We start from the raw sequence: 25,288 nt of genomic DNA, 5'->3' as shown, positions 1-25,288 counted from the left end.
AAATGTCCTGTTTTCTTTTAGGAGTCAAAATATCTTTAAATTATGGTGGCTGATAGCTAAAAGAATGACTGTATGGCATTCTTACAAATCTAATTTCCCAAGATGTGACCTCTTCTCAGAGAAATCCCTATATAGGATGTTTAAACAAATTGTCTAGTAACTAAAAAGTGATAATCATAAATAAAAATATACTAAAAATTTTACTTCATTCTCACTGGAAGTCTGAAAATTTTACTGATGTTCCATACTATTTCTCTATTCTTGTCTCCATATTTGGAGAAACCTTTTACATCCAAACCGTATGATTTAATTATATTTTCAAGAGGATATTTTTCAAAAGAGAACATACTTAAGAAAGTAAAAGGTTTCAATCTAATTTGGGGGAAGTAAAAGAATTGGGAAAACTTGATAAAACTTTTCTTCTTCTCTCTCTTTAGTGAGATGTTTTATTGATTTTAGTTTCTATTTTCTGGCTGCAAAAACAAGGCTTTTGTTTACATGTGCTTTTTAGTCAGTTTGTTTAGTCAGGGTATGCTGATAAACTTGCAATCTTCCTTTGGTAAATAAGTTGTTCTTGGCAAGGCAACACACCAATGTAACCTGGAAGGAGCATCAAGGACAATGAACGCTTACAGGAATGGAAATTAACAGAAGAACCATAAGGAAACTTCTCTGTTAAAAACCAAATTTAAACTTCATATTTTGAGAAGGGGTAATCTAGCCTATGTATAAAAAGGAATAGAGAGAAAAATCATTTTGAAAAGACACCTAAACCTCATCTAAAAATCTCAGTATTACATTCAAACTTTGTAAATAAGTTTAAATTCATTCACAGGCTTACTGATTTGTGAAGCCTATTACACTATGCTACACTTGATCTGACTGTGCTTTTTAATGGGTAATAATCTGGTTTAAAACATGACCAATCCCACTCCCACACTTGGGTTATTATCCTAATCAAAGGATTATATTTCTCTCTTTAAACTGAATTACTTTTTGGATCATTTAAAAATTCTTCACAAAATTTCCATATTATTTACATTAAAAAACAATAGCAGTGACACTTCATGAATAATGAACTGGGTATTAAAATGTATTGGGTATCAATTTATTGCATGCTTACAGAAGCTACTTATCAACCAGAAGTGTTATTTTTAGAAAGTACAAAATCTGCCTTGATGCCAATAAGTTTATTCTGCTTATTTACTGAAATAGGTACTGCCCTATGACATTTTTATTGATATCTAACACTGTGTAACATTTTTCCTACGCCCCTTACTGCACAGTGCTCCACCATTTGGTTGGCTGAGAAACAATGGCTCTATTAACTAAAACTCAACACTTTTGTCTGCTTTTGTACTTTTGCACTCTCCTGAAGGACAGAGTTTTATTCTTGTCTGTATAGGGAATGAAGATAGACAGCCATGTGCTAGAGTCTGAGGGCTTGAGATTCAAACTCAAAGAGTGGAAAAATGACAAATGTGGATATAGTTCCCAACTAAGATACTTCAGTAAAAAAAAGGACTCCGATGACTTAAGGCTATTTTTTTTTTTTAAACTAAATCTTAAAAACCAAGTCTTGGAATTCCTTTGGGGCAAACAGCAAAGCATTGTGATATACTCACTTCTCCAATTATTTGACGATATCGAATGAAGCAAAACATTAAACACAGCGTTAGCCGCAAGATTAAGTCATAGGGTATGAACTCAGAAGGGTTCTGACACCTGGGGCAAAGTACTCTCAGGACAGTCTCTTCAGCTATGAAAATGGTAAATGATAATAAAGGCACTTATCGGGGCGCCTGGGTGGCTCAGTGGATTAAGCCGCTGCCTTTGGCTCAGGTCATGATCTCAGGGTCCTGGGATCGAGTCCCGCATCGGGCTCTCTGCTCAGCGGGGAGCCTGCTTCCTTCTCTCTCTCTCTGCCTGCCTCTCTGCCTACTTGTGATCTCTCTCTGTCAAATAAATAAATAAAATCTTTAAAAAAAATAAAAAAATAAAAAATAAAGGCACTTATCTCTCAGGATTGTGGTCAAGATTATGTGTGAAGGTAAGTGTTTACGAGTGTGGCTGGCACATATTAAATACTCCATAATTGACAATTATTTTTAGTAACATATACTTTATTTACCCATCCAATAATTTAACTTGAAATTAGAAAAATATTTTTAAAATTTGCTATGTATCTTTCCACAAATCATTTGGTAAAGCCACCTATACCACCATTACCTTAGCACCTGCCTGCACTGCCAGACCCAGGCATCCACCAAGTGAAAATCCCGTCTTAATTAAATATAGGGTACACTCTAATGTAACTAGAAATTTGCAAAACTAGCTATTCCTAGATCAAAGTCTTCTCTTCCTAAGGTTATGTATAGTATCACATGTCCCCATTAATTACCTTGTCAGGAAAAGGAAAAGAAGCCTCTCCCGTGATGCAGGTTGATCTCGAGTACTGAAATAGGAGTAAATCTGAAGAGCAAATAAGACGAGCCAGAAAACCATGAAAAGTACAGGAACTACAAGCTGATTCCACAGGGACATTCCCAAAGCTAGAAGGCCATATACCTCTACTACCTGAATAAGAAAATGAGATAGGAAAACATCTTCTATCATTTCAATAAACACTTTTAAACACAAAAGAGTTTAAAGTACTTAAAGAGAGAAGTTAAATTGCTTTTCTTTCACTTTAAGATTGTTTCAATTAAATTCCTTTAAAGTTAGCTCTGTACATACAGTTAGTACATTCTCTAAAATTCACTGATTTTTGTGTTCTTATTAACACTTGCACACACTCATCAAATGACAACCATAAACTGCCCTTACAGTTCAGAGTAAAGTTACTTTCAAAGTAAAACTACATCAAAGGTAGGTTGAGTAGACTTTTTAAACTTACTCATCTCTAAATCAAAATGATCCAGACTACCATAAATGAAGCAATAGTGTATGAATGGCCAGAAAAAGGGGCAATGTAAAAGGAAGAATTTTTCCGGGTGTATTCAAGAAATGTCACAGGGGAGAAACTGATCGACAGAAGACAGAATAAACATTGGAGTTTACTCCACTGGAGATAGTTAGCAAGTCTTTTCCCCCAGACAGATCAATTCCCCTTGCTACTTCTGTGTATTTATCAAACACTTCTCAATTTATTTGATTTGCTTAGTGCATTAACACCAGGAAAAAAGGTACAACTAAAAAAAGGTTTATTAATCTACTAATCAGTAAATTAGCTTTCCAGTTTGTACAACAATCTCTTATGCGATTAATTAGGAGAAATTAGTTCTCATAATCTGATTAAGCCTAAGAGCATACATGTAACCAAGTTTCTAGAGTTACTATGCCAGGGACTAGACCCTGGTAACACAACAGGGTTCTGCAAGGCAGGCTACAAATTCTAAACTACACAGCCAAATCATCTTGCCAGAACTCTCAACAGGATAGCACAATGTTTCAAAAAAATACAACTATCTTAAATTAAAATACATGGACTTCAGGTTTTTCTGATTTCTAATTAACACCTATTTCTAGGTAGATCTAGATCTTTTTATTAAGTTAAAATGCAATGACCTACAGTTAATCCAAATTTAAATTTTTGATCTATAAATCAAATGCTTTCTCTAAAATCCAGTCAAGATTAACTTCTAACAAAACAAACTGAGGGTTGCTGGGGGGAGGGGGTTTGGGAGAAGGGGGTGGGATTATGGACATTGGGGAGGGTATGTGCTTTGGTGAGTGCTGTGAAGTGTGTAAACCTGGTGATTCACAGACCTGTACCCCTGGGGATAAAAATATATGTTTATAAAAAATAAAAAATTAAAATTAAAAAAAAAAAAAAAGATTAACTTCTATATTTTTTCCCTACTAAAAAATATTGAACGAAAAAGCAAGTTGTCCAACTAGTTGCAAAATTATTATTAGCAGCAAATTGATCATTGAGAGGTAGAGGGCACTTCTTCTCCTTTCCATTCAAGGAAAAGAGGACTAAAAAGCCTGATAGTTTCCATTCCTTACCTATCCAATCCTTTCCAAGTTGTGGATTTCATAACCTAGAATTTATTTTCAACCATGACATCTACTGATGCATGAATCTTAAGGCAACAAAAAGGTAAACAGGACACTGAGAAATGAGGGCTCTGTCCTTATAGTGATTAAATAAACAGTATACAATTAATGATTACTGATTGTCTTCTGTTTCCCACAAGCTAGGGTAGATTGATTTCAAAGAAAAAATACATATTTTAGTCATTCTTACTTTGAATACAACTATAACCATTCCTCATGAAAAAGCTCTTCATTGAGTATGAAAATAACTTCCTCTTCTCTGAAAGACCTACTTTCAAGAAAATTGCTCAAGATAATCATTACATAAGATGAACAAAGAAGGCAGAATCAGCCTAAAGCCAAGAGTTCAGGGAAATTTTTCTGGGAAATCTGCCCTGGAGCACAACAACAAAAAAACCCACTTCTCTCAGTAGTTTCAGTTTATCAATCTGAGAGCCTCCTGTACTTTAAGGTCATATACACACAGTCAAAATGTAGAAAAGAATGTCCATTTTAGCACTCTTTATATATCAATGTCAGCTTTAATATCTATTTTACATACTTATACTTAACATTAAGTCAAATAGAAATACTTATCTATTGTTTCTATCTGGGAATAATCTGTTTTAGAGCAAAGGCTAAAGAAGTAGGAAAGGCAGATGCATATCCTGTTGGCAAAATCAGTATATCTAAACAAAATCCATCACATGATAGCCCAGAACTACTTAACTTCTCAGTTTACATAAACTGGCAAATACAAGGAAAAAAACCTGTAATCACAGTAGGACTTTAAACAGAAGAAAAATACAGATTTTTACCTCTAGGTTTTCAATTCTGTATTATTTTCATCTTCACTGAATACTGTCTGCTGCACTGAACTCATTTAAATCTCACAGAAGCCCTACAAGTTAAGTAGGACTCTTACTATTAGTTCCATTTTACTGAATAAGCCAACTTAAATGATTACCCGTCATCCCCAGGCTACACAGCTAGTAAAGAGTAGAGCCAGAATAAAAACCCAGACACTCTGCTTCCACAAATTCACTTTACTTCACTGCCTCTCTTCAGAACACTTCTTCATAATCGCAGATACTCCTGATTAAGTTGAAAACAGTTGCTACTTAGAAACTGTCTAACAGAACGTTACCATGACCACCACTGTGAAATGAACTAAATCTTTAATAGAACTAATTTTTATGTAGAATTTTATCTAGCTGTCTGTGGTTGTCAGTCTTACCTGAACCAATTCTCTGTATGCAGACTTAGCAAGGTTATAAGGTACTAAAAGATTAGACCCAAGAAAGTAGAGAACTTCCAATCCAGTAAAAATCATAGCAAATTTGTTGATGATAACAATTGTCTCCAGAGGGACAAGGCAGAGTCGTGCTAGCAGGGGAAGCATGTGAGCTGAAAAGAGCCAAATCTGCTTCGTTTTCATGACGCAGGAGCATAAAGTACACACCACCAACTGACCTAAAATGGGGAGAATATATTTAAGATTTGGTATCCACAAAATAAAAAGACACTGCTAAGAAAATGATGACACAGCTGTTGAAGAAGTCTAATTAAGATCTCTTAGTTAATAACTTAAATCAAATTTTTACCTCACCTGACCAAAATCACATGTTCACAGGTTCTGTCACTTTTGAGCATCAACTCCCTAGCTAGGTACTGATATGAAAAAAGCAGCAAAAATATCCACTGGTCTTCACCACATTTTGGATGACATACATAATACAGAAAAAGGCTTTTTTAATATCTAACTAAATATTATAGTTATTCAGTTACTACTGTTTATATACAGCTCTATTTACAAGGGTCCTCAATATTTAACTGTCCTGGTCTATAGGTGATAGCATAAAATTCCAGAGATACAGTTACTTCTCTAAGATCACCCTCCAACAAAACTCATTCTGAGATTTTCAAGCTTTAATTGCTTTTACAGAACTATGCAAGCCCTCTTTCTAAATGACTCAATAGTGAAAGTCAACACTAAAAAATTCAAGCAACAAATTCTTCCCAGAGGATTACGTATGATCATTATGGAAGAGTTAGAAAATACAGAGAAATAAAAACAGGAAAAATATTCAATCTCTTATAATCCTATCACACAAAAAAAGCTTGTTAATACCTTTGGTCCATTAAATGAAGCACTGCATAGAGAGCCTTAGCATTGTATCTGAAACCTAGGTATGCTCAATAAAAATTAGTATTTGGGGGCACCTGGGTGGCAGAGGTGGTTGAGTGTCTGACTCTTGGTTTCAGATCAGGTCACAATCTCAGGGTTGTGAGATCAAGCTCCGGCATCTGGCTCCACGCTCAGTGCGGAGCTGGCTTGAAATTGGCTCTCCCTCTCCATCTGCCCCTCCTGCTCATGTAAGTTTGCTCGCTCACTCTCTCAAATAAATAAATATTTTTTAAAAATCAGTTATTCATACTGTTACTCTTTTCAGATTTATTCTATGCATGTGAACATACAAAATGTTTTCTAAGAGATTACAGTGTATGTACGATTTTACAATCAGTTTTTTTCAGGTAATACATATAATGCATGTATGTCTCTCTCTATACCAGGAAGTATACATACATGGTTGTTTTTAGTTGTACGGTTTATTGCACTAAATCCATATGACACAGTACTAACATATGGCTGTTGATTGCCCCTTGTTATTCTTTTCAATGATCTACTCTGATGACAGTACCATACTGTTTGTTCCATTTCACTCACTAGACAAACCTCCATAGATCCCTTTAGAATTTTGTGAAAATCCCTGAACCTGTTATCTGCCAGATTAACTTGAGAATCATTGAGTCAATTTCTCTTCCTTCTTGCCAATGAAAAGCAAAACAATGCTCTGAGATTTTAGTTTTGTGTTGTCTATATTACTATTAAAAGAATACAAAAATGGGGGCGCCTGGGTGGCTCAGTGGGTTAAAGCCTCTGCCTTTGGCTCAGGTCATGATCCCGGGGTCCTGGGATCGAGCCTCACATCAGGCTCTCTGCTCAGCAACGAACCTGCCTACCCACCCCCCCCACTCTGCCTGTCTCTCTGCCTACCTGTGATCTCTCTGTGTCAAATAAAAAAATAAAATATTAAAAAAAAAAAGAATACAAAAATGGCATTCATTTTTACACAAAGCTGAACATTTATTAAAAATCTACCACGTTGTAAAAAAAAAAAAAAAAAAAATCGACCATGTTGTAACATGTGGTATTTTCTTCCACAAAGTATTAATCTTCACCTTTAAAGAGCTGATATTTAAATAATGTGAAAAGTAGCCATAAAGGCATAAAAGAAGGAAAACCCATATTACTAAAAACAAACAAAAACAAAAAGCAGAGGAGAGGCCATCAATTGAATTAGGAGAACATTTTAAAGAACAGAGAATAAAGAGATAGCAGGCAATTAACTTTACCAGCCACTACTCTTTCCCACACCCTAGAAGGAAGACCAAAGCCTACACCTTGAAGAGAACAAGAACACCAAAGCAGAAGTGAGATGCCCATATGAAAAGAGGGGATTAACACAAAAGCCTGCACCCTGAGAGATAAGATCTCTCTAGATATCCAAGCACTGCTGCCATGTTTATTGTCACACATTCTAGTCTCTAACAACAGCCTCCCCTACAAGGGACAGACAGAAAGATTCCTTTTCTGGGAAGATGATCAAGTCCAAGTAAAAACACAAACAAATACTCAAAACCAGCCAATTCCACTTGAACATCAACTGTTAAACATGCCAGTTGGTAAATCTAAAGATTCCAATCAACAACTTAACTTACTTTAATACAAATGATCAGTCAAGGACTCCTAGGTATTTAAGTAAAACGTATGCTTTAATAAGCCTCAGTGAGGCCTAGGCATCAGGATTTATAAATCCTTGTTTAATATAACCAGGTGTTTCAAATCCAGGTTTGAGAAACACTACTATCCCATGACACACAACGACCAAAACAAATAGAAGAAAGATCTCAGGGAAAATGGATAATTCAAGGAATCAAAGAGAGCTTCAAATAGATAAATGATATATCTAAGAAATAAAAAGGCTGTCCTAGTATAAAGAAGCATTCAACAAAAACAAGTTCCTGAATATTAAAAATATGAAACAAAAAAAGTACAACAAAAGGGATGGAAGATAAAGTTGGGAAACCTCAGAAAGTAAAAGAAAAGACAGAGAGAGAGGAAGGAAAACAGAATAGTAAGGAAATTAGGGAGTCAATGTAGGAGGAGTTGACAGAATTTCCAGAGAACAAAAGAGGTAATAGCAGGGAAGATATGATTGTGACTTAGAAAGGAGAAAGGCCTCTGGAGAATTGATACAGGACTGTAGAGAGGCGTGGTGCAGGAGAGAGCCAATTTTCATCATAAAATTGTGGTAGGCCTTGGCTTTTAAAAATAAGTGTATTTCTTGGATTAAAAAATTAGCAAAAACTCGAGGCGCCTGGGTGACTCAATGGGTTAAGCCTCTGCCTTCGGCTCAGGTCATGATCTCAGGGTACTGGAATCAAGCCCCACATTGGACTCTCTGCTGAGGAGGGAGCCTGTTGTACCCCCCACCCCACCCCACCGCCTGCCTCTCCGCCTAGTTGTGATCTCTGTCAAATAAATAAATAAAATCTTTAAAAAAAAATTAGCAAAAACTCTAAAAGAAAGTACTTGGAGGAAATGCTTTTAACATTAGGAATGATTAGGAATTTTTACCCTGGCATATCTTATTTCTCTCACTGTACTCATAGCTGATATTTAAATTTTCTCGTTCAGCATGATGTAAACTTCCTTTACACTCCGAAAATTCCCCCAAGTCTATGCCAGCACATTCAGTACTCAACTCTGGGGTTACAGCCTTCATTTATCTTCTTTCATAGAAGAATATGACTCATAGTCTAGGATCCTCTATAAGAGAAGACCACTTCTCCTCCTATTTAGGTGAAAAAAAGGAGTGGAAATCTTTCCTGCAGCAACAGAAGAACTGGAAGCTGTTTAAGTTGATGTGCCTATTCCAATCAGCAATTCTGAATAAATCAAAACCACAAAGTAAGCTCTTAATGTCAAAATTCCACTATTAGAAATAGCTCCAAGAAGTCTACAACTCTAAGAAATGATGGCATATCAATATTACTCAGTTTTTCATTAAAAGTTCATTAATGAAATGGAAAAAATGAGTAGAAAGTACTTACTTATGGATTTTATTTCCAATTAACTGAATCTTAATTGGGTAAACAGAGGATCATAGCCACTGATAGGAAAATTTAAGGAGATGTTTCAAATTTATACTATATTGCATCCATCACAGAATAAAAAATAATACTTGACAAGCTTTCTGACCTAGCAAATATAGCTGACATCTAAACAATGCAAGGGTTGGGGGGCCAACAAGCTGCACAGTTGAAAACACCTGCATAACTTTTGGCTCCCCAAAAACTTAACTGCTAACATAGCTTATTATTGACTGGAATTCTTACCAGTAACATAAACAGTCAATTAATACACATTTTGTGTTTTATATGTAATACATACTGTACTTTTATAATAATGCAGGCTAAGGAAAAGAAAATATTATTTTAAAAAATCATAAGGAAAAGCAAATACATTAACAGTACTGGATTTTAAGTGGATGACCCACGTGTTCAAACCTGTGTTGTTAAAGGGTCAGCTGTATTTTTACACTTGTATGTCACCACTACTGAATATACCAACTCCTAGGATACAGTCATAACTCAGCATTTTTTTTCTCTTATTGTCTTTTAAAATCCACTCTGTGAAGACTAGTGTTCCCCTGTCCCTAAGGCAAGTCCTGTAATTTTTCTCATCTAGCTGAGGTTATAGTCTCAACTGAACAATAGCCAATACTCTGAAACTGATTTAATAAAGTTGAGGCCTTTCCCTTAACTCCACAGCTCAGGCCTCCTACAGGGCTAAAGACTGAAAACCCACAATTGTGAGAGAGGTGGGAAGCTTATGACAGGCTTTGTCTTCTTTCTCTAACAGCACCATTGCCCACTCTTCCTGACTTATCCAGGGTTGAAGCATGTAGGGAAGAAGGAGAGAGAAGTAGGAAATTCTTACTTGCCTATGCTCTTACAATGATAGGGTGTGTGGGTGCACATGAAGCTGGAGCATAAAAAAATCGCCTTGGGGCGCCTGCGTGGCTCAGTCAGTTAAGCTTTGACTCCTGATTTCTACTCGGGTCATGATCTCAGGGTCATGAGATCGAGAGCCCTGCGCTGGGCTCTGCACCGGTCATGGAGCCTGCTTAGATTAAGATTCTCTCTCCCTCTGCCCCTCCACTCACTCCCCATACGTACTGCCCCCCGACTTAAAAAAATTTTTTAACTCCTTGTCTTTTCTCCTGTGCATTTGTGTGGGTTCTTCTGAGATTGTTCCCATCACTGTGGCTCTCCTAACCTTACTGCTTGTTATATACCCTCCGTTTTCAGTTCTTGTCTTAACTCCTGAAAATTCAATCCCCATTGAAGTCTTCTTATTCTTCTAAAGGCTCTCTTAGAAGGACCTAAAAAAATCCCATGGACTCTTGGGGGCCCTTTTCTAGTTCACAGGAAACTAATACCCTTCGCCCACATACATTAGAAGATACAAGAGAACTCCACAAGACATTTTCACTACATCCACAGTTAGAAAATTCAAGAGCCAGCCAGCCCACTGCTGGCACTGATATCTTATTAGAATTATATTATGAGCCACATTTTTAATTTTTAACCTTCTGGTAGCCTCATTTTATAAAAAAATAAAACAAGAACAACAACAAAAAAAAGCCAGGTGGAATTAACAATATATTTTATTAAACCTAATATACCCCAAATATTATCATATAAACATTCAACATACATTAAAAAATTAACAAGACATTTTGCAACCTTTTTTATACGAAGTCTTAGAAATTGGGTGTATTAGACTTACAGCGTATCTTAATTTGGATTAGCCACATTTCAATAGCTACATGTAGCTAATTTTAGATGGCGCAGCTTGAGATTTTACAGGCTGGGTCAGACACCAGTTCACAGTATCCCCCCTAAGCCACAGAAGACATGTGACTCTCCAAATAGTCTACTGCTGAATTCTCGACATGTGAACGGTTGGGGAGGTATTTCCGAGAAAAGAGCTCTCTACAGAAATCCTCCTTTTCTAATATTCAACCTTTTATCATCCTCTAGATGGATGAGTTTAAGGGTCACAAAATAGGTTTTCTCTCACTTCCTTTTTTGCAATTGTCACATAGGTAGGGTCACTTTGGACTGTATCTACATTGTTTGGGGTTATTAGCCAACATGCCTATTTTTAACATTGTGCTACCTAAATACTTCAATCATGTCTCAAGTTCTTGATGTTTCTGGCAATTTATTTTTGACCACAGTGATGGCTTTCAATAACAATAAATAACTTTAAAACATTATATATTTAATTTTAATCTCACAAAATAATAACCAGCTTTATTAACCTTCCAAATAGTTAAAATATCATTAAAAAACACAAGTACCTATAGACTATGTATGATTTTAAGCATGTAAAGAAGACAGTAAAACTAGCTGATCCCCACCTATACTTTTAATTCTTTTATAATACTTACCTATTAAGGCTGTGGTAAACCGATTCATGGAGAGAGGTTCTAAATACATTGGTCCTTCATAGGCAGACTCCAGTTCACTCCTGACATAGTCCCTAAATAAGTAAAATAGTAAAAATGTTTTAGATACACTCCAAGCACATATGGAAAAGAAAAGCAGCTAAAGTACAGTATTCTTATAAAAAGCATAGTATTATGTTAATGACATCTCTCTCCGTATATATACTGAGAAAAAAATTATGTATAAAGAATTATGTAAGGATGGACTTCATTTCCTTCTTCTATGCACTGGATCGGAATTTACCAAAAAGTGAATTTTATGACGTAGAAAAGACAGCCAAAGCACTACTTTATGGGATTTTCTTTCTTCCCAAGGCATTATTAAATAACTATTCCCAGTGGAAAAAAAAAAAAAAACACTGAGACACCATCCCTCAACCCTACTGCTTAACTGATAATACTACATCAATAGTATTACATCAAATTTCCCCTCTTTTGGCTCCCTTCCACCATCCTGCCTATCTTATTTTCCCCAAAGTTTTATCCTCACTTGTACTTAGTTACAAGTAAATCACAAACTAGTTAGAAAACTGGCTCACAGCAGAACAACCCTTAAAAACTGTCACTTTTGACTCTTTCAAGAATCTATAATTAGGTTTATAACATGTAAGAAAGCTAAGATTTATTTTGAAGCAAATTTTTTCAAAAGACTTTTTAAAATTTATTTATTTGACAGAGAGAGAGAGAGATCACCAAGTAGGCAGAGGCAGGCACAGAGAGTGGGAAAGCAGGCCTCCTGCTGAGCAAGGAGCCCAATGCCAGGCTCAATCCCAAGACCCTGAGATCATGACCGGGCTGAAGGCAGATGCCCAACCATCTGAGTCACCCAGGTGCCCCATTTTGTAATAAATTTTAAATCACATCTACTATTTCTTTTTAAATTGAATTCATTTAACATGTGAGTACTGAGAAATAAGGTATAAATAGGAAAGAGCTTTTACAAACAGAAAACAGAACTTCCAGTGCACATCCAGGAAGCACAGGAAAGAAAAACTTAACTTACTATCAGTAAGCTAAGTAGTAACACTAGAAGATTATGGTCTTAAGTTCCTGACAACAGATAAGGAAATTTGTGTAAAAAAATTCTCTTCTTCAATTATTGAATGTTTTGTTCATTGTACTTAAAACAGTTTGAATGTTTCTAGTATATCTGAACAAACCCATGGCTATATTTACTTTTTTCATGAAATTACTTCCTATTAGGCAATAAAGTTGAAATCCTTTAGGGTAGCACAGCCAAATAAGACATGACCCTTACATAATCCGCAAGGAGAGTACTGCCAAAAAAAAAAAAATCAAAATTAAAAACTAAAATATATTTTATGAATGGAAGTAGTTTGGGAGACAATTATAAAAAATCAATAAAGGACCTAGATTCATGGGTGATTTGGCAATTCTCTATCATTCTTTGATGACTATTTATAGCAAATAATAAATCAATAGTCTCTTTTTTACTGAAATTCTCAAGAACAATGATTTTAATGCAGTGGTTGTCAATCAGGGGTGATTTTGACCCTGACAGACATTTTGCAATGTCTGGAGACATTTTTAGTTGTCACAATTTAGAAGGGCTGGGGCTGCTGTGAGGGCCTAGATTAAGAGTGCTGCCACAACATTCTACAGTGCATAGGACAGCCCCACAACAAAGGACTACCCAGTCCAGACGTCAGTGGTTGAAACTGTGAGAGGCATAAATGCTATATATGCAAATTACATATGCATACCTGATTACTACATTACTAGGTAACTATCAATGTGAATTTATCATATTTTACAAAGTTTGGGGACAGAAAACTGAAGAATTGAGAGAATTATGAAATATAAATTAAAATATACATAAAATATCACTTAACATTCATGAAGTCTTTGAAAATACTATTAAAGAAAGAAATCTATATTTGAAAGAGCTCTAACCTGAGTCCTAGGCCTCTAAAGCCAAATAATTTCTTTGTGGCCACAGCAGAACCCTCTCCAATAGGTCCAATTACAAAGAGGGAAAACCCACAAAGACAAAAAGCAGAATGATGCTTGCCAGGGGCTGGGGGATAGGAAAATGGAAAGGACACATAACAGGTACTGAGTTTTACCATGGGGTGATGAAAATATTCCGGAATTAGATAATGGTGATGGTTGCATGACATTACGAATTTAATATATACCAATTTAATATATACCAGTGAATTGTTCACTTCAATTTTATGTCAATTCAATAAAAGGGCAATAGGGGTACCTACAAAAGCTCTACTTCTCTCTCTCAGGAAGAGCCGAAAGTTGCTCCCAAAGGGCTCAGTCCCCAGGAGCAATCTCAAGTGGGATGGGGGAGGGAAGAGAAATTGCAGGGTTGGGTTCCTTGACATGTCCTCTCTCCCTTGTTTGCTTTTGTCATCATATTAGTGATGTTTTATATATAACACAGCAAACACTATTCACAATTTCTTATTGCTGAAACATTTAACTCTTTTGTATTGTTTCCTACTATAGTTTACCTTTTTTTACAGCTTCTTTGCCTTTTAAGAAATTCTAACTTCACATAATGAAATTTGTAAAGAAAATTAATATTCTCTTTACTTTTTCTTTTAACCTCAAAAAGAATTTACTGTATACATAATATGTTGCTAGCACACTGCTACTCTCTGGGAACACTACAACAGACAAGAGAGACACAAACCTGTTAGCCATGGAGTTTAACAAACCAGAAGGAAAAACAAACATCAAACATACTATTTAATCTAATAAGTAATTACAGTTGTGATAAATGCTATAAAAACAGAGAATGATTTTCATTTTAATTCTTTTTCGGTATCCATACTTCATGACTTTGTGATTTGACAAGATTATAGGACACTAAGGGAGATGTGCCTTCCAGAAGAATAACCAACCTTCAGGCCCTAATGACAACACCATGGTATTAAGCAGCTTCCTCCCACTAGCTCTCTGTGGTGCAATCCTCTAGGACCCTAAGAATAGCTCTCCTCAATGCTGCAACCTCCCCTATTAATGTGCGACCTGAGCCACTGAACCAATAGAAATTAACATCTTCTCTAGACAACTTAGACCCTTTCTGCTTTGTTCAACTCCTATCTATCAAGACGGTCCTTCAAAATCCTCCCTGTTTGGCTGACGCACCAGTAAGCCCCACCTCAGCAAAGAGGGCCAGGCCCAGAAAGCCTGTAATCCCTCTTTGGGCCAGCTGAGCTAGGCTTGCCAGAGCCAGGGCAGTGGCTTCAGTGAGGGCTGAACTACTGGTCTCAGAAGGAACAATGACCTGTCCCTTCTAAAGAAGCATCTGGACTGCATCCCAAACTGTATGGAAGAACTAAAACACGGATCAATGTTTGAACAAAGATCTCTATATCTAAGTTATGAACGACTTCACAGCACCCCACACTGAGAATGAAAACTTGATTACTCAAGTGTCTCAACAGAGTGGGTCACTCACAATGTAAATAAGATGGTAAGCCAAATAAGAAGGATCCAGAGAAGGTATTATGCAAAATTCCATGAGTCATTTTAGGCCAAAAATTAATCTGATGCAATAACCATGAAATTCTAATTTTTAAAAAAATTTAACAATTCTTTTAAGACTGAATCAGATGAGGGCAGTTGGGTGACTCAGTGGGTTGAACCTCTGCCTTCGGCTCAGGTCGTGACTCCGGGGATCAAGCCCCACATCGGGCTCTCTGCTCAGCAGGAAGCCTGCTTCCTCCTCTCTATCTGCCTGCCTCTCTGCCTACTTATGGTCTCTGTCTGTCAAAAAAAAAAACAAAAAACTGAATCAGATGAAACGTTTAAAAGCAGTATTTGATTTTTCAATTTAGATTTTTTTAAAGCTGTTTAAAAGGTTTTTTTTTTTTTTTTTAAATCTAGAACATTTAAATAGTAAAATATATTAGACTGGTCAGAAGCAAGAATCCTTGCCATCTACTTATAACTGAAAAAAATCCTTCCTTTCTTAAACTTTTTTCATTTGTGCAATTTGTGCAATACAACAATCAACCCCGACCACTAGTAAACACTGAAAATCTACTTCTCTGATCCCCTGTGCTAGCCTATTCTCCAGTGACTAAAACTGTTTGGGGGCATAAGAATGTGTGAGATATATGAAAAGGGCCTCAAGGATAGCTTGCAATTAGAAAAATTCTTGCTATAAGGAGAAGCATACAAATTACAAAAAAAAAAAAAAAAGAAAAGAAACAAAAAAAAGTAACAACAACAAAATCTAGAAGCTTACCAAAACTCACCAACTGACCCAGTAACAATCTCTTAAGGAACCTAACAACCTAGAACAATTTGTACATTCTGGCCATTTAATGCTTTCACACTGTTAATTCCAGAGAAACCTAATCTACTTTTACAGAGAATTAAGCCGTGAGCTCTCAAAGCTTTCTTATGCAATATGTGCAAACAAAAGGCACTGCAATTTAAGGGATCCCAGATACTGAGATGTTCTAACACTGGATTTGAGTATCTACTATACACTAAAGAATATGCTAGTAATTGTTCATTTACTTACACTGTTCTTTCTTAGCTTCTTTGTGACCCCCTACAGAAATATTTAGTGTCTGGAGCAGATAATGTTCAAAAGAAGAAAATATATAAAATACTGAAATGTGTCAATTTTATTCCTGTCAAAATTAAAAGCTGGGTATAGAATGATAAAATTCATTTATATCATTTATTAACAGCAGAGGAAAATCTTGTTCCTCAGGTAAGCATATTTGACAATTAGGGATACTGTGTGGTTTCACAACTGCTGGAGAGGGTGTGCTCTGTGATCTAGGGAGCAGAGGCACCAACATACTATAATACACAAGACTGTCCCCAGAGCAAAGCATGACTTGGCCCGAAATGCTAACAGTCCTGTAACAGAGAAACCTTAAGTGAGACAAACTTTCGTGAAATGGGGAGCTTATTATCTGTATTTTACATACAAATAACTTTTGGGGAAGTTTTACATTTGAAATCCTACTTACATACCAGAGTCCAGGATGAAAAGGAGTATACTTTCAATCTTATGAAACCCAGGGTCTCCTAATTCAACTTACACACATACAAAACAGACATGTTAGTTCATAAATCTAACAATAAAACAAGGAATTTAAGAATATTGGAGCTTAGGGGTGCCTGGGTGACTCAGCTGGTTAAGCGCCTGCCTTTGGCTCAGGTCATGATTCTTGAGTCGAGTCCCACATCGTCCTCCAGAGGGGACTCCCTGCTGACCCTTCCCCTTCTCATGCTCTCTCTCTCTCTCATTCTCTCTCTCAAATAAATAAACAAAATCTTTAAAAAATAATTTAAAAAAAGAATACTAGAGCTTAAAAATTTTAGAGAAAAACACACAACTGTGATGTAAATCAAGACCATACCCCCATAGGAAAGGTCATGTCAGTTGTCAAGTTTTTCTTTTTTCTCCTATAGTTCTGGATAGTCTCAATTTTAAAGTAGGATTGATCCTGGAAAATATATTCCTTACATTACTCAAAATGAAAAACACGTTTAGTAATTTTAAGAGTTAAGGAACCTGAAACATAGAAAATAAAATATTAAATGTTCATACTACATCAACTGAGGTCACAGATTTTCTAAAGTTTAATTCCTCTGAACTATAAGCAATATCCATTCTAGACATATTCTAAACAAGTTTTTATTCACTTAAGGGTAATCAGCTTCATTATCTGAGTACATGTCTTTTTTTTTTTTTTTTTTAGATATATTTATTTGAGTGGAGAAAGGAGCAGAAGGAGAAGGAGAAGCGGACTCAGTGCACTAAGGAGGGAGCCCGATGTGGGGCTGGATCCCAGGACCCTGGGATCATGGCCTGAGCCAAAGGCAGATGTTTAACCAACTGAGCCACCCAGGTGCCCCTATCTGAGTACATGCCTTAAGGGAAAAGAGAAACCCAGCTTTTCAAGAGCTTATGAAATTTTCAATTTGCAATAACTTTTTATATAGCCAGTTTCTGAAGTACCAAATGAATTACTTAAATAATTAATTACTTAAATTAGCCAAATACTGATTTTCCTTCTTAGTACCATACTACACTCTGCCTTGATATAACTAGACTGAATGGTGAAAAATATCTGTAAATCATATAACTGATAAAGGACTTCTATCTAGAATTGAGATGTATTACAACCCAATAATTAAAAAAGACAATCCAATTAAACAACTGGCAAAGGATCTGAATAAACATTTCTCTAAAAAGATTTATAAATGGTAATGAACACATGAAAAAATGCTTAATATCATTAGCCAACAGTGAAGTGCAAATCAAAACCAGATGAAATATCACGTCACACTTACTATGATGGCTATACTAACAAAGACAGATTTTAACAAGTGTTGGCACGGATATGGAGAAACTGAACCTTCATACATTGTTGGTAAAAATAGTACGACTTTGGAAAATAGAATGGCAGGGGCACCTGGCTGGCTTAGCAGGTAGAGCATGCAACTCTTGATCTTGGGGTTGTAGGTTGGAGCTGCATGTGGTGTAGAGATTAAAAATAAAATCTTAAAAATAAAATCTTAAAAAAAAAAAAAAAAAAGAGGAAGATAAAATAGTACCGCAGTTCCTCAAAAGGTTAAACACAGATCCCATATGATCCAGCAATTTCACCTTAAAGTATATGCCCAAGAAAAAACAGTATACAAAACCTACCCATAATGTTCACAGCACTACTCATATTAGCCAAAAAGTGTAAAGAACCTGTGTCTATCAATAAATAGACGAACAAAGTGTGGTATATTCATATAACAGAATATGATTTGGACAGAAAAAGTACTGATACATGCTACAATATGGATGAACCTTAAAAACATGTTAAGTGATAGAAGCCAAGGCACAAGACCACATACTGTGTCTCTGTGAAATGTCCCCAATAGGCCAATCCATAGAGTCAGAAAATAGACTGACCGTTGTCTAGACTTGAGGGGAAGAAGATTAATGGAAAATGGGGAGTGACCATGGATGGGTGCAGGGTTTCTTTTTGGAGTGATGAAAATGTTCTAAAATCAATCATAGTGATGGTTTCCACAGTTCTGTGAACACACTAAAACCATTGAGCTGTAGAGCTGTATCCTTTAAATAGGTATGTAAATTTTATCTCATTAAAACTGTTATTTAGGGACGCCTGGGTGGCTCAGTTGGTTAAGCAGCTGCCTTCGGCTCAGGTCATGATCCCAGCGTCCTGGGATTGAGTCCCACATCGGGCTCCTTGCCCCGCAGGGAGCCTGCTTCTCCCTCTGACTCTGCCTTCCACTCTGTCTGCCTGTGCTCGCTCTCGCTCGCTCTCTCTCTGACAAATAAATAAATAAAATCTTTAAAAAAAAAAAACTGTTATTTAAAAAAAAAAAGCTGTTATAACTTTATAGTTATAAAGTTGCCACATGAAATCTGAACCATTACATTTTTTAAAACTAAAAACTTCAGCCTTAGAATTTCATAATTAGTATTTCCTTAGTATTTCATAAATGTAATACATTCAAGCCTCAATATTTATTAATGTAACATATTATGAATTTAAGGATAATACATCCTTGCTAAACTTGAGACAGCACCATATACTATACAGCATAATAAAATTCTAAAACATGCTTAGAATTTAGAAAATTCTAAAACATCTTGAAATTTGTTAGTTTAATAACAAAACTAACTCCATAAAATGGGCATTGTCTTTCTTTACATTTTCAAAAAAGCAACTTACCAAAGTAACATACTAAGTAGTGAAACTAGTTCATACCCAGTCTGAATTTAAAATTCATTTTCTTTCCCTTAACAATGTGCCTCCCTATGAGGAATACGCTAACAATCAGAAAACTTACATTCAAGTTAAAGTCTGAGATTGTTCCTTCCCAGCTATTTGCCCACTTCAGTTTTTTCTTCTATAAATCCAAAAGGATTATTATAAAAATGGGAAATATTTTTGTATACTGTAAAATTTTATTATAATTCTTTTTACTTAAAATAAGTTTGATTTTCTAATAAAAATAAACTTTAAACATTAGAAGAAACATTCCTATAAATTAAAAATAAAAAGTTAAAACTTCCACCAGAAGAATGGTCAGAAAGAGGCTGGTCTTCATTTGTGACATTGTCAGGGTTCTCTTTATCCTTACATAACAGAAGTTTGACCTCTAAAAAAGTCTGTATGGTAATACTATATATAAAAACAAAGCTACATGTTTTTCAGTCATCACTACACCATTAAACCACATGGAAACCAAAAAAGCATGAGGGAGAGGGTAGGATCATTGTTTTCTCATCCAGAATTATAATAAAAGCAACAATTTTCATACCTCTATCTTCAAGTTTAGGATTTTGAAGATTAATCAAAGAAACCATATCAACTCTAAAGGGCTATCATTCTATAGTGGTACCATGAAATACTCTGATTTAAAGTCATTTTTAAAAGAATGCTCATAAAACACTGCTGCTCAATAAAAACAAAACATAAGAATGTTAGTTAAAATTCACTGAGCACAGAGGGAGCACTCTTGATTTTCGCCTGGGTCGTGGTCTCAGGGGCCGCAGGATCAAGCCCCATGGCAGGCTCCGTGCTCTGTGCACAGTCTGCTTGTCCCTTTCCTTCCCCCTCTGCTCCTCAACCCGTTTGCTCACTCGAGCTCTTGCTCTCTAAAAAAAAAAAAAATGACTGAGCACTACACCCCAAAAAACAAGTAGTCCAACTAAAAAAATGGGCAAAAGACACAAACAGTCATTTCTCAAAGACGACATACAGATAGCCAATAGACACATGAAAAAATGCTCAGCTTCACTCATCAGCAGGGGGAAAAAAAAAAAATCAAAACTGCTAGATATCCCATCATACCATTTTAGAATGGCTGAAATCAAAAACACAAGAAACAACAAGGGTTGTCAAGAATGTGGAGAAAAAGGAACCCTCTTGCACTGCTGGTGGGAATGCAAACTGGTGCAGCCAATGCGGAAGACGGTATAGAGGTTCCTCTAAAATTTAAAAATAGGGGAGCCAGGGTGGCTCAGTCATTAGACATCTGCCTCCAGCTCAGGTCATGATCCCAGGGTCCTGGGATCGAGCACAGCCATCAGGCTCCCTCCTTGGCGGGAAGCCTACTTCTCCCTCTCCCACTCTCCCTGCTTGTGTTCCCTCTCTCGCTGTATCTCTCTGTCAAATAAAATCTTTAAAAAAATAAAATTTAAAAATAGAACTACCCTACAATCCAGTAATCACACTACTGGGTATTCACAGTAGGCTACAAAGACACTAATTCAAAAGGATATATGCACCCCTACGTTTACTGCAGCATTATTTACAAAAGCCAAATTGCAGAAGCAGCCCAAGTGTCTACTGATGGATGAATGGATAAAGGAGATGTGGTGCGCACACACACACACACAGGAATATTATCCAGCCATAAAAAAGAATGAAATCTTGCCGTCTGCAATATGGATAGAGCTAGAGAGTATGATGCTAAGCAAAACAGAGAAAGACATTTAAAAAAACATATGTGGCATTTAAGAAACAAAACAAAAGGGAAAAAAGAGAGCGAGAGGCAAACCAAGAAACAGACTATAGAGAACAAACTGAAAGTTACCAGAGGGGATGTGGGCAGAGGGAGGGAGAACAGGTGAAACAGGTGATGGGGATTACAGAGTACACTTATCATGAGCACTGAGTACTGTACATAACTGTTGAATCACTGTACTATACACCTGAAACTAATATAACACTGTATATTAAAACTGTATTGGAATTTAAAAACTTTTCAAAAAAAGGAAAAAGATTCACTGAGTACTTACATGTCAAAAATTATGCTAAAAGCTTTATATGCTTTATCTTACTGAATCTTTATAATAGCCCCTTAAGATATTACCACTATTTTACAGGTAAGGAAATTGAGAACTATCTTTCTAGTAAGTGACACTGAGGTTATAAAGTAATAAATAAGGAACATGGTATTTGAAACTCTCCAGTCACCCATCCACTTATCCAAAAGATATGGCACTTATAAGTGGCCAGGCACTCATCTACACACAAAAATGATGAATCAAAAGCATATATACTCTACTGTATTATACTCTACAGACACAATTTTTGCTTAAAAATGAATAAAGATAGAGAAGTATCTCTACCTCTGGAGATTGAGCTCAGATTCAGAGGTGTCCTGGGAAAGGCCACAGGAAGAGACTATGTAGGGTTTGGGGCTGGTGGTGCTGCAGTGGGAAGGACATCATGTTGTCTGTGTTAGTACTAGCCCCTGGACTCCTACTCTAAGCTATGTGGAAAAAGATGCTACAAATCTACTTCATGTTCCCATGAAGGAGTCCAAGACACAAAGACATACTCGTGTGACACAAAATTAGAAAACTCATGTCTTCACTTTAGGGTAAAATGCAGCTCAGTTGAAGCACTGTTAGGATTGTAAGAAATGTAGAACTACCCTGGTAGCTCCAGATTTTGCAACTTTGACACCTGAGGACATACCCTGGGCAAAACAGCAGATGTCAGTGAGCAAAACACCACCTTCCAAGTACCATTTTGAGTAGAGGAAATTGACCAGACAGGAAGAGAGGAATGGAATGTGAGAAGACTGAGTTTCTACAGAGCACTTTGGTGCTTCTGAGAAATAACTGGGTAAGTATTAAAGAGGATGAAGGTCCTACTTGAACAACAAGAGACAAGAGTCAGTGACTTTTATTACTTTCACTCTTTCATATCCATGAAAGTGGTGAAAACTGGAAGATATTAAAAATAATTGGAAGGAAATGCCAAAATTTTAACAGGTCTGTCTCTGGGTGGTGTAATTTCAGTTGACTATTACTGCCTTTAAATTTCTGTATTTCCCAAGACACCTATAGTGAACAGTGTTATTTTATAATCAGAGAGTAAATACAGTTTCTACCATTCAATTCTAGTAATATAAAAATGCTATTTTAAGATTTTCAAGCCCACACCAAAATCTGTTTTTCAGACCTCCAGACAGCTACATCTTGTTAAATATGCAAAGTAACCATCATTCTTTTTAGGACTGGGAATGTATTTCATTATGGTTATACATTTCAAACAAGATTAAAAAAATTAGAGGTGCCTGGATGGCTCAGTCAGTTGAGTGTCTGACTCTTGATGTTGACTCAGGTTATGATCTCAGGGTTGTGAGATCAAGTTCTGCATGGGACACTGCACGGGCTGTGGAGTCTGCTTAAGATTCTCTCCCTCTCCCCTCCCCCCACATTTTACACATGCACTCTCTTTAAAAAAAAGAAAAGAAAAGAAAAGAAATTATACCCAGCAAATTTATTTCTGCCCATTACATTTACTGTATGGCTTTTAGTTTCCCTGTGTTTTAACACTCTGTTCCAAAGGAGGAAGCTCATTTTCCCTAGCAGACCACAGTCTTAAAAATTAATCCTAGCAGACCTAAGCTAACACAGTATTAAAAGTTGCAGAACATCTGGGCTATACCATGAACCTCACCAAATAATTTATATAAATCCACTATATACGTGGTTGCACCAATTCTCAAGCAGCATAAACTGCCTTCCTAAAATGGTGAAAGTAATCAAGTCCATAATTGCTCAAATGTTCTACAGCTTGTCTTTATAAATTCTTTTCTTAGGTAATTTAGAAAGCTCATAAGTATCTCTGTAAACATAATCTCAAAGCTTACTTCATGTTAAGATCGTTTTTTAAAAGCAGAAATAAAATGTGAAGCATAACCCCAGCTATTAATTCAATACAAAAATATTTATTTAGGAAACAAATACTAAAAAAACAGTTTGGGATACTTAGCAAAGCCATAGCTTCTTAACAGTGTTCATGAAACCTATGTTTTCAGTAATGAAAAACTTTAAATTCAGTCATACATTTCAAAAATGAGATCACATTCTTACCTGGAGATTTGATGCCCAGCATAGAGGAGCAGGGCAGTCAAAAAATATAGGTAAAGCTGAACCAGATGCTGCCTGGGCAAGGTTAATAGCACAACACTTAAAATATATCCTGGAATAGAAATAAAAAGAGATTATAAATAAAATATGATTCTAATTTAGTCTCCCAATTAATCACACTAAAAAAAGAGCTTAAAGTAAATTATTTTACAATTAGGTTTCAACAACTTTGAGTTTTTTACTTCACTACCAAAATAAGTTTAATACAGTAAAAACCGCTATGGATTATCTGTTGAAAATAAAGCATTTTTCACTTTTTTGTAGATTATTCTACTTTATAATCAAAACAACACAAAAGGTACAAAAGGACTCCTCTCATGATCTACCCTTCCTTGATGTCTGCTTATTTGTTCTGTATCAATTCTCTTATTCTCTAGTCCAGAGGAAGAACTGTCCTGAATGTCCCTAATGCTGCCTCTTCCACTTGACTCAAGGTCTTACTTTTCCAACTCCTAAACACCCCCTATCTCCTACATCTTCCTTCTCCCTGACACCAATGCTCACCTCTCTTTTCAATGGATGTATAATGCTCTTCCTCCAATCTTGAAGAAAAAGTTCTCTTCGTGCTGATTTTTCCTTTTTCTATTACCTATTTTTCTCATTCCACAGACAATGTTATAAACTATCTCTACTAGTGCTTCCATTTTCTAGCCATCCACTATTCCCTCTTTATTCTCTACAACCTACAAACTCTACAGAGCCCTGCTTACTAACGTCCACTCTAAAAAACCTCAGCAGTCAACTGCTTACTTGTCAAATCTAAAACATCCTGCTTATCCTTGTCCCAGCACCTCAAGCAGCCACCCTCAAAACTGGCTCCTTGGATTTTCTTTAAACCTCCAAATTCTCCCCTCCACTTTCTTTTTACTCCCCCAAATGAACACAGGAAATTTAGTCCCTGAACAACTGCTTTTCTCTCCAAAAAGTATCTAACTCAAAGAATTTGTTGTTCCTTCAAATATACTGTTCCAAAGGTATGTTATCAACAGTTACTGAGAACCTACTTAGTACACACACACAAAAGGCATCATTTCTTATTCTAAGACATCTCATGTCTCATGATGCCAGACATATACCGCTTAAATAATCTCACATACATGTACAAACTGAGTTCCCCCCCTCCTCCCTCAACAGGCTAGCTCAGCCTCTTTTTCTCCTAAATCCCATTCACGCAAACTCAAACCCAAGTTATCTTTTCTGTCACCACCAAGTCTTCCCCATAAGTCTCTCGTGTCACCCATCCTTTCCAGTCCCTATGCCCTACCCAGTGCACTCTGTAATAGGCAGTGTACCAACTTCTTGCAATCTCTTTCCATCCTCATTCATCCTGCGCTTAAGTACAAAACCAACCCTTTTGTCTAGACAACTCTCTTGTTCTAAAAACCTTCAAAAATTCTTAACTTTTCAGTCTGACACTTTAAGTCCTAGGACATCTGGTTCCAGTCTAATCTTCTCTGTTTTCTACTTATTAATGAGTCTTTATTAGGGCATGGTTATCTCTTCTCAGTACCCAGGGCTCCTCTCATAATTAAAGCTAAGAAATCAATCATGCTTAGAGCTACGGAAACAGGAGCAATATGCTGGAGACTAAACAGGTAGAATTCAGATTTCTTGCACATCCAAACTTTAAGAACAATCCAACAGAAATTAGAGATAGGTATTCCTATTTGCTTTT

The 25,288-nt window shown here is 36.2% G+C and overlaps 1 protein-coding gene across 3 annotated transcripts in view; it reads right to left on the bottom strand.

Moving 5' to 3' along the window:
* Positions 1 to 25,288, bottom strand: part of RNF145 (ring finger protein 145) — a 54,483-nt gene that overhangs the window by 16,201 nt on the left and 12,994 nt on the right. For all 3 annotated transcript variants that reach the window (XM_032337157.1, XM_032337159.1, XM_032337158.1), the window contains 4 exons: positions 23,557 to 23,665; positions 11,628 to 11,719; positions 5,279 to 5,514; positions 2,402 to 2,577 (listed from right to left, as the gene is read on the bottom strand). In XM_032337157.1, coding sequence (XP_032193048.1) covers positions 2,402 to 2,577; positions 5,279 to 5,514; positions 11,628 to 11,719; positions 23,557 to 23,665 — 613 coding nt within the window. The remainder of the gene's footprint in view (positions 1 to 2,401; positions 2,578 to 5,278; positions 5,515 to 11,627; positions 11,720 to 23,556; positions 23,666 to 25,288) is intronic.

The sequence above is a fragment of the Mustela erminea genome, chromosome 3, assembly GCF_009829155.1.
Source record: "Mustela erminea isolate mMusErm1 chromosome 3, mMusErm1.Pri, whole genome shotgun sequence".
In the NCBI taxonomy this organism is placed as follows: Eukaryota; Metazoa; Chordata; class Mammalia; order Carnivora; family Mustelidae; genus Mustela; species Mustela erminea.
The sequence above is the reverse complement of the archived record's forward strand: the minus strand, read 5'-3'. Positions and strand labels throughout refer to the sequence as shown.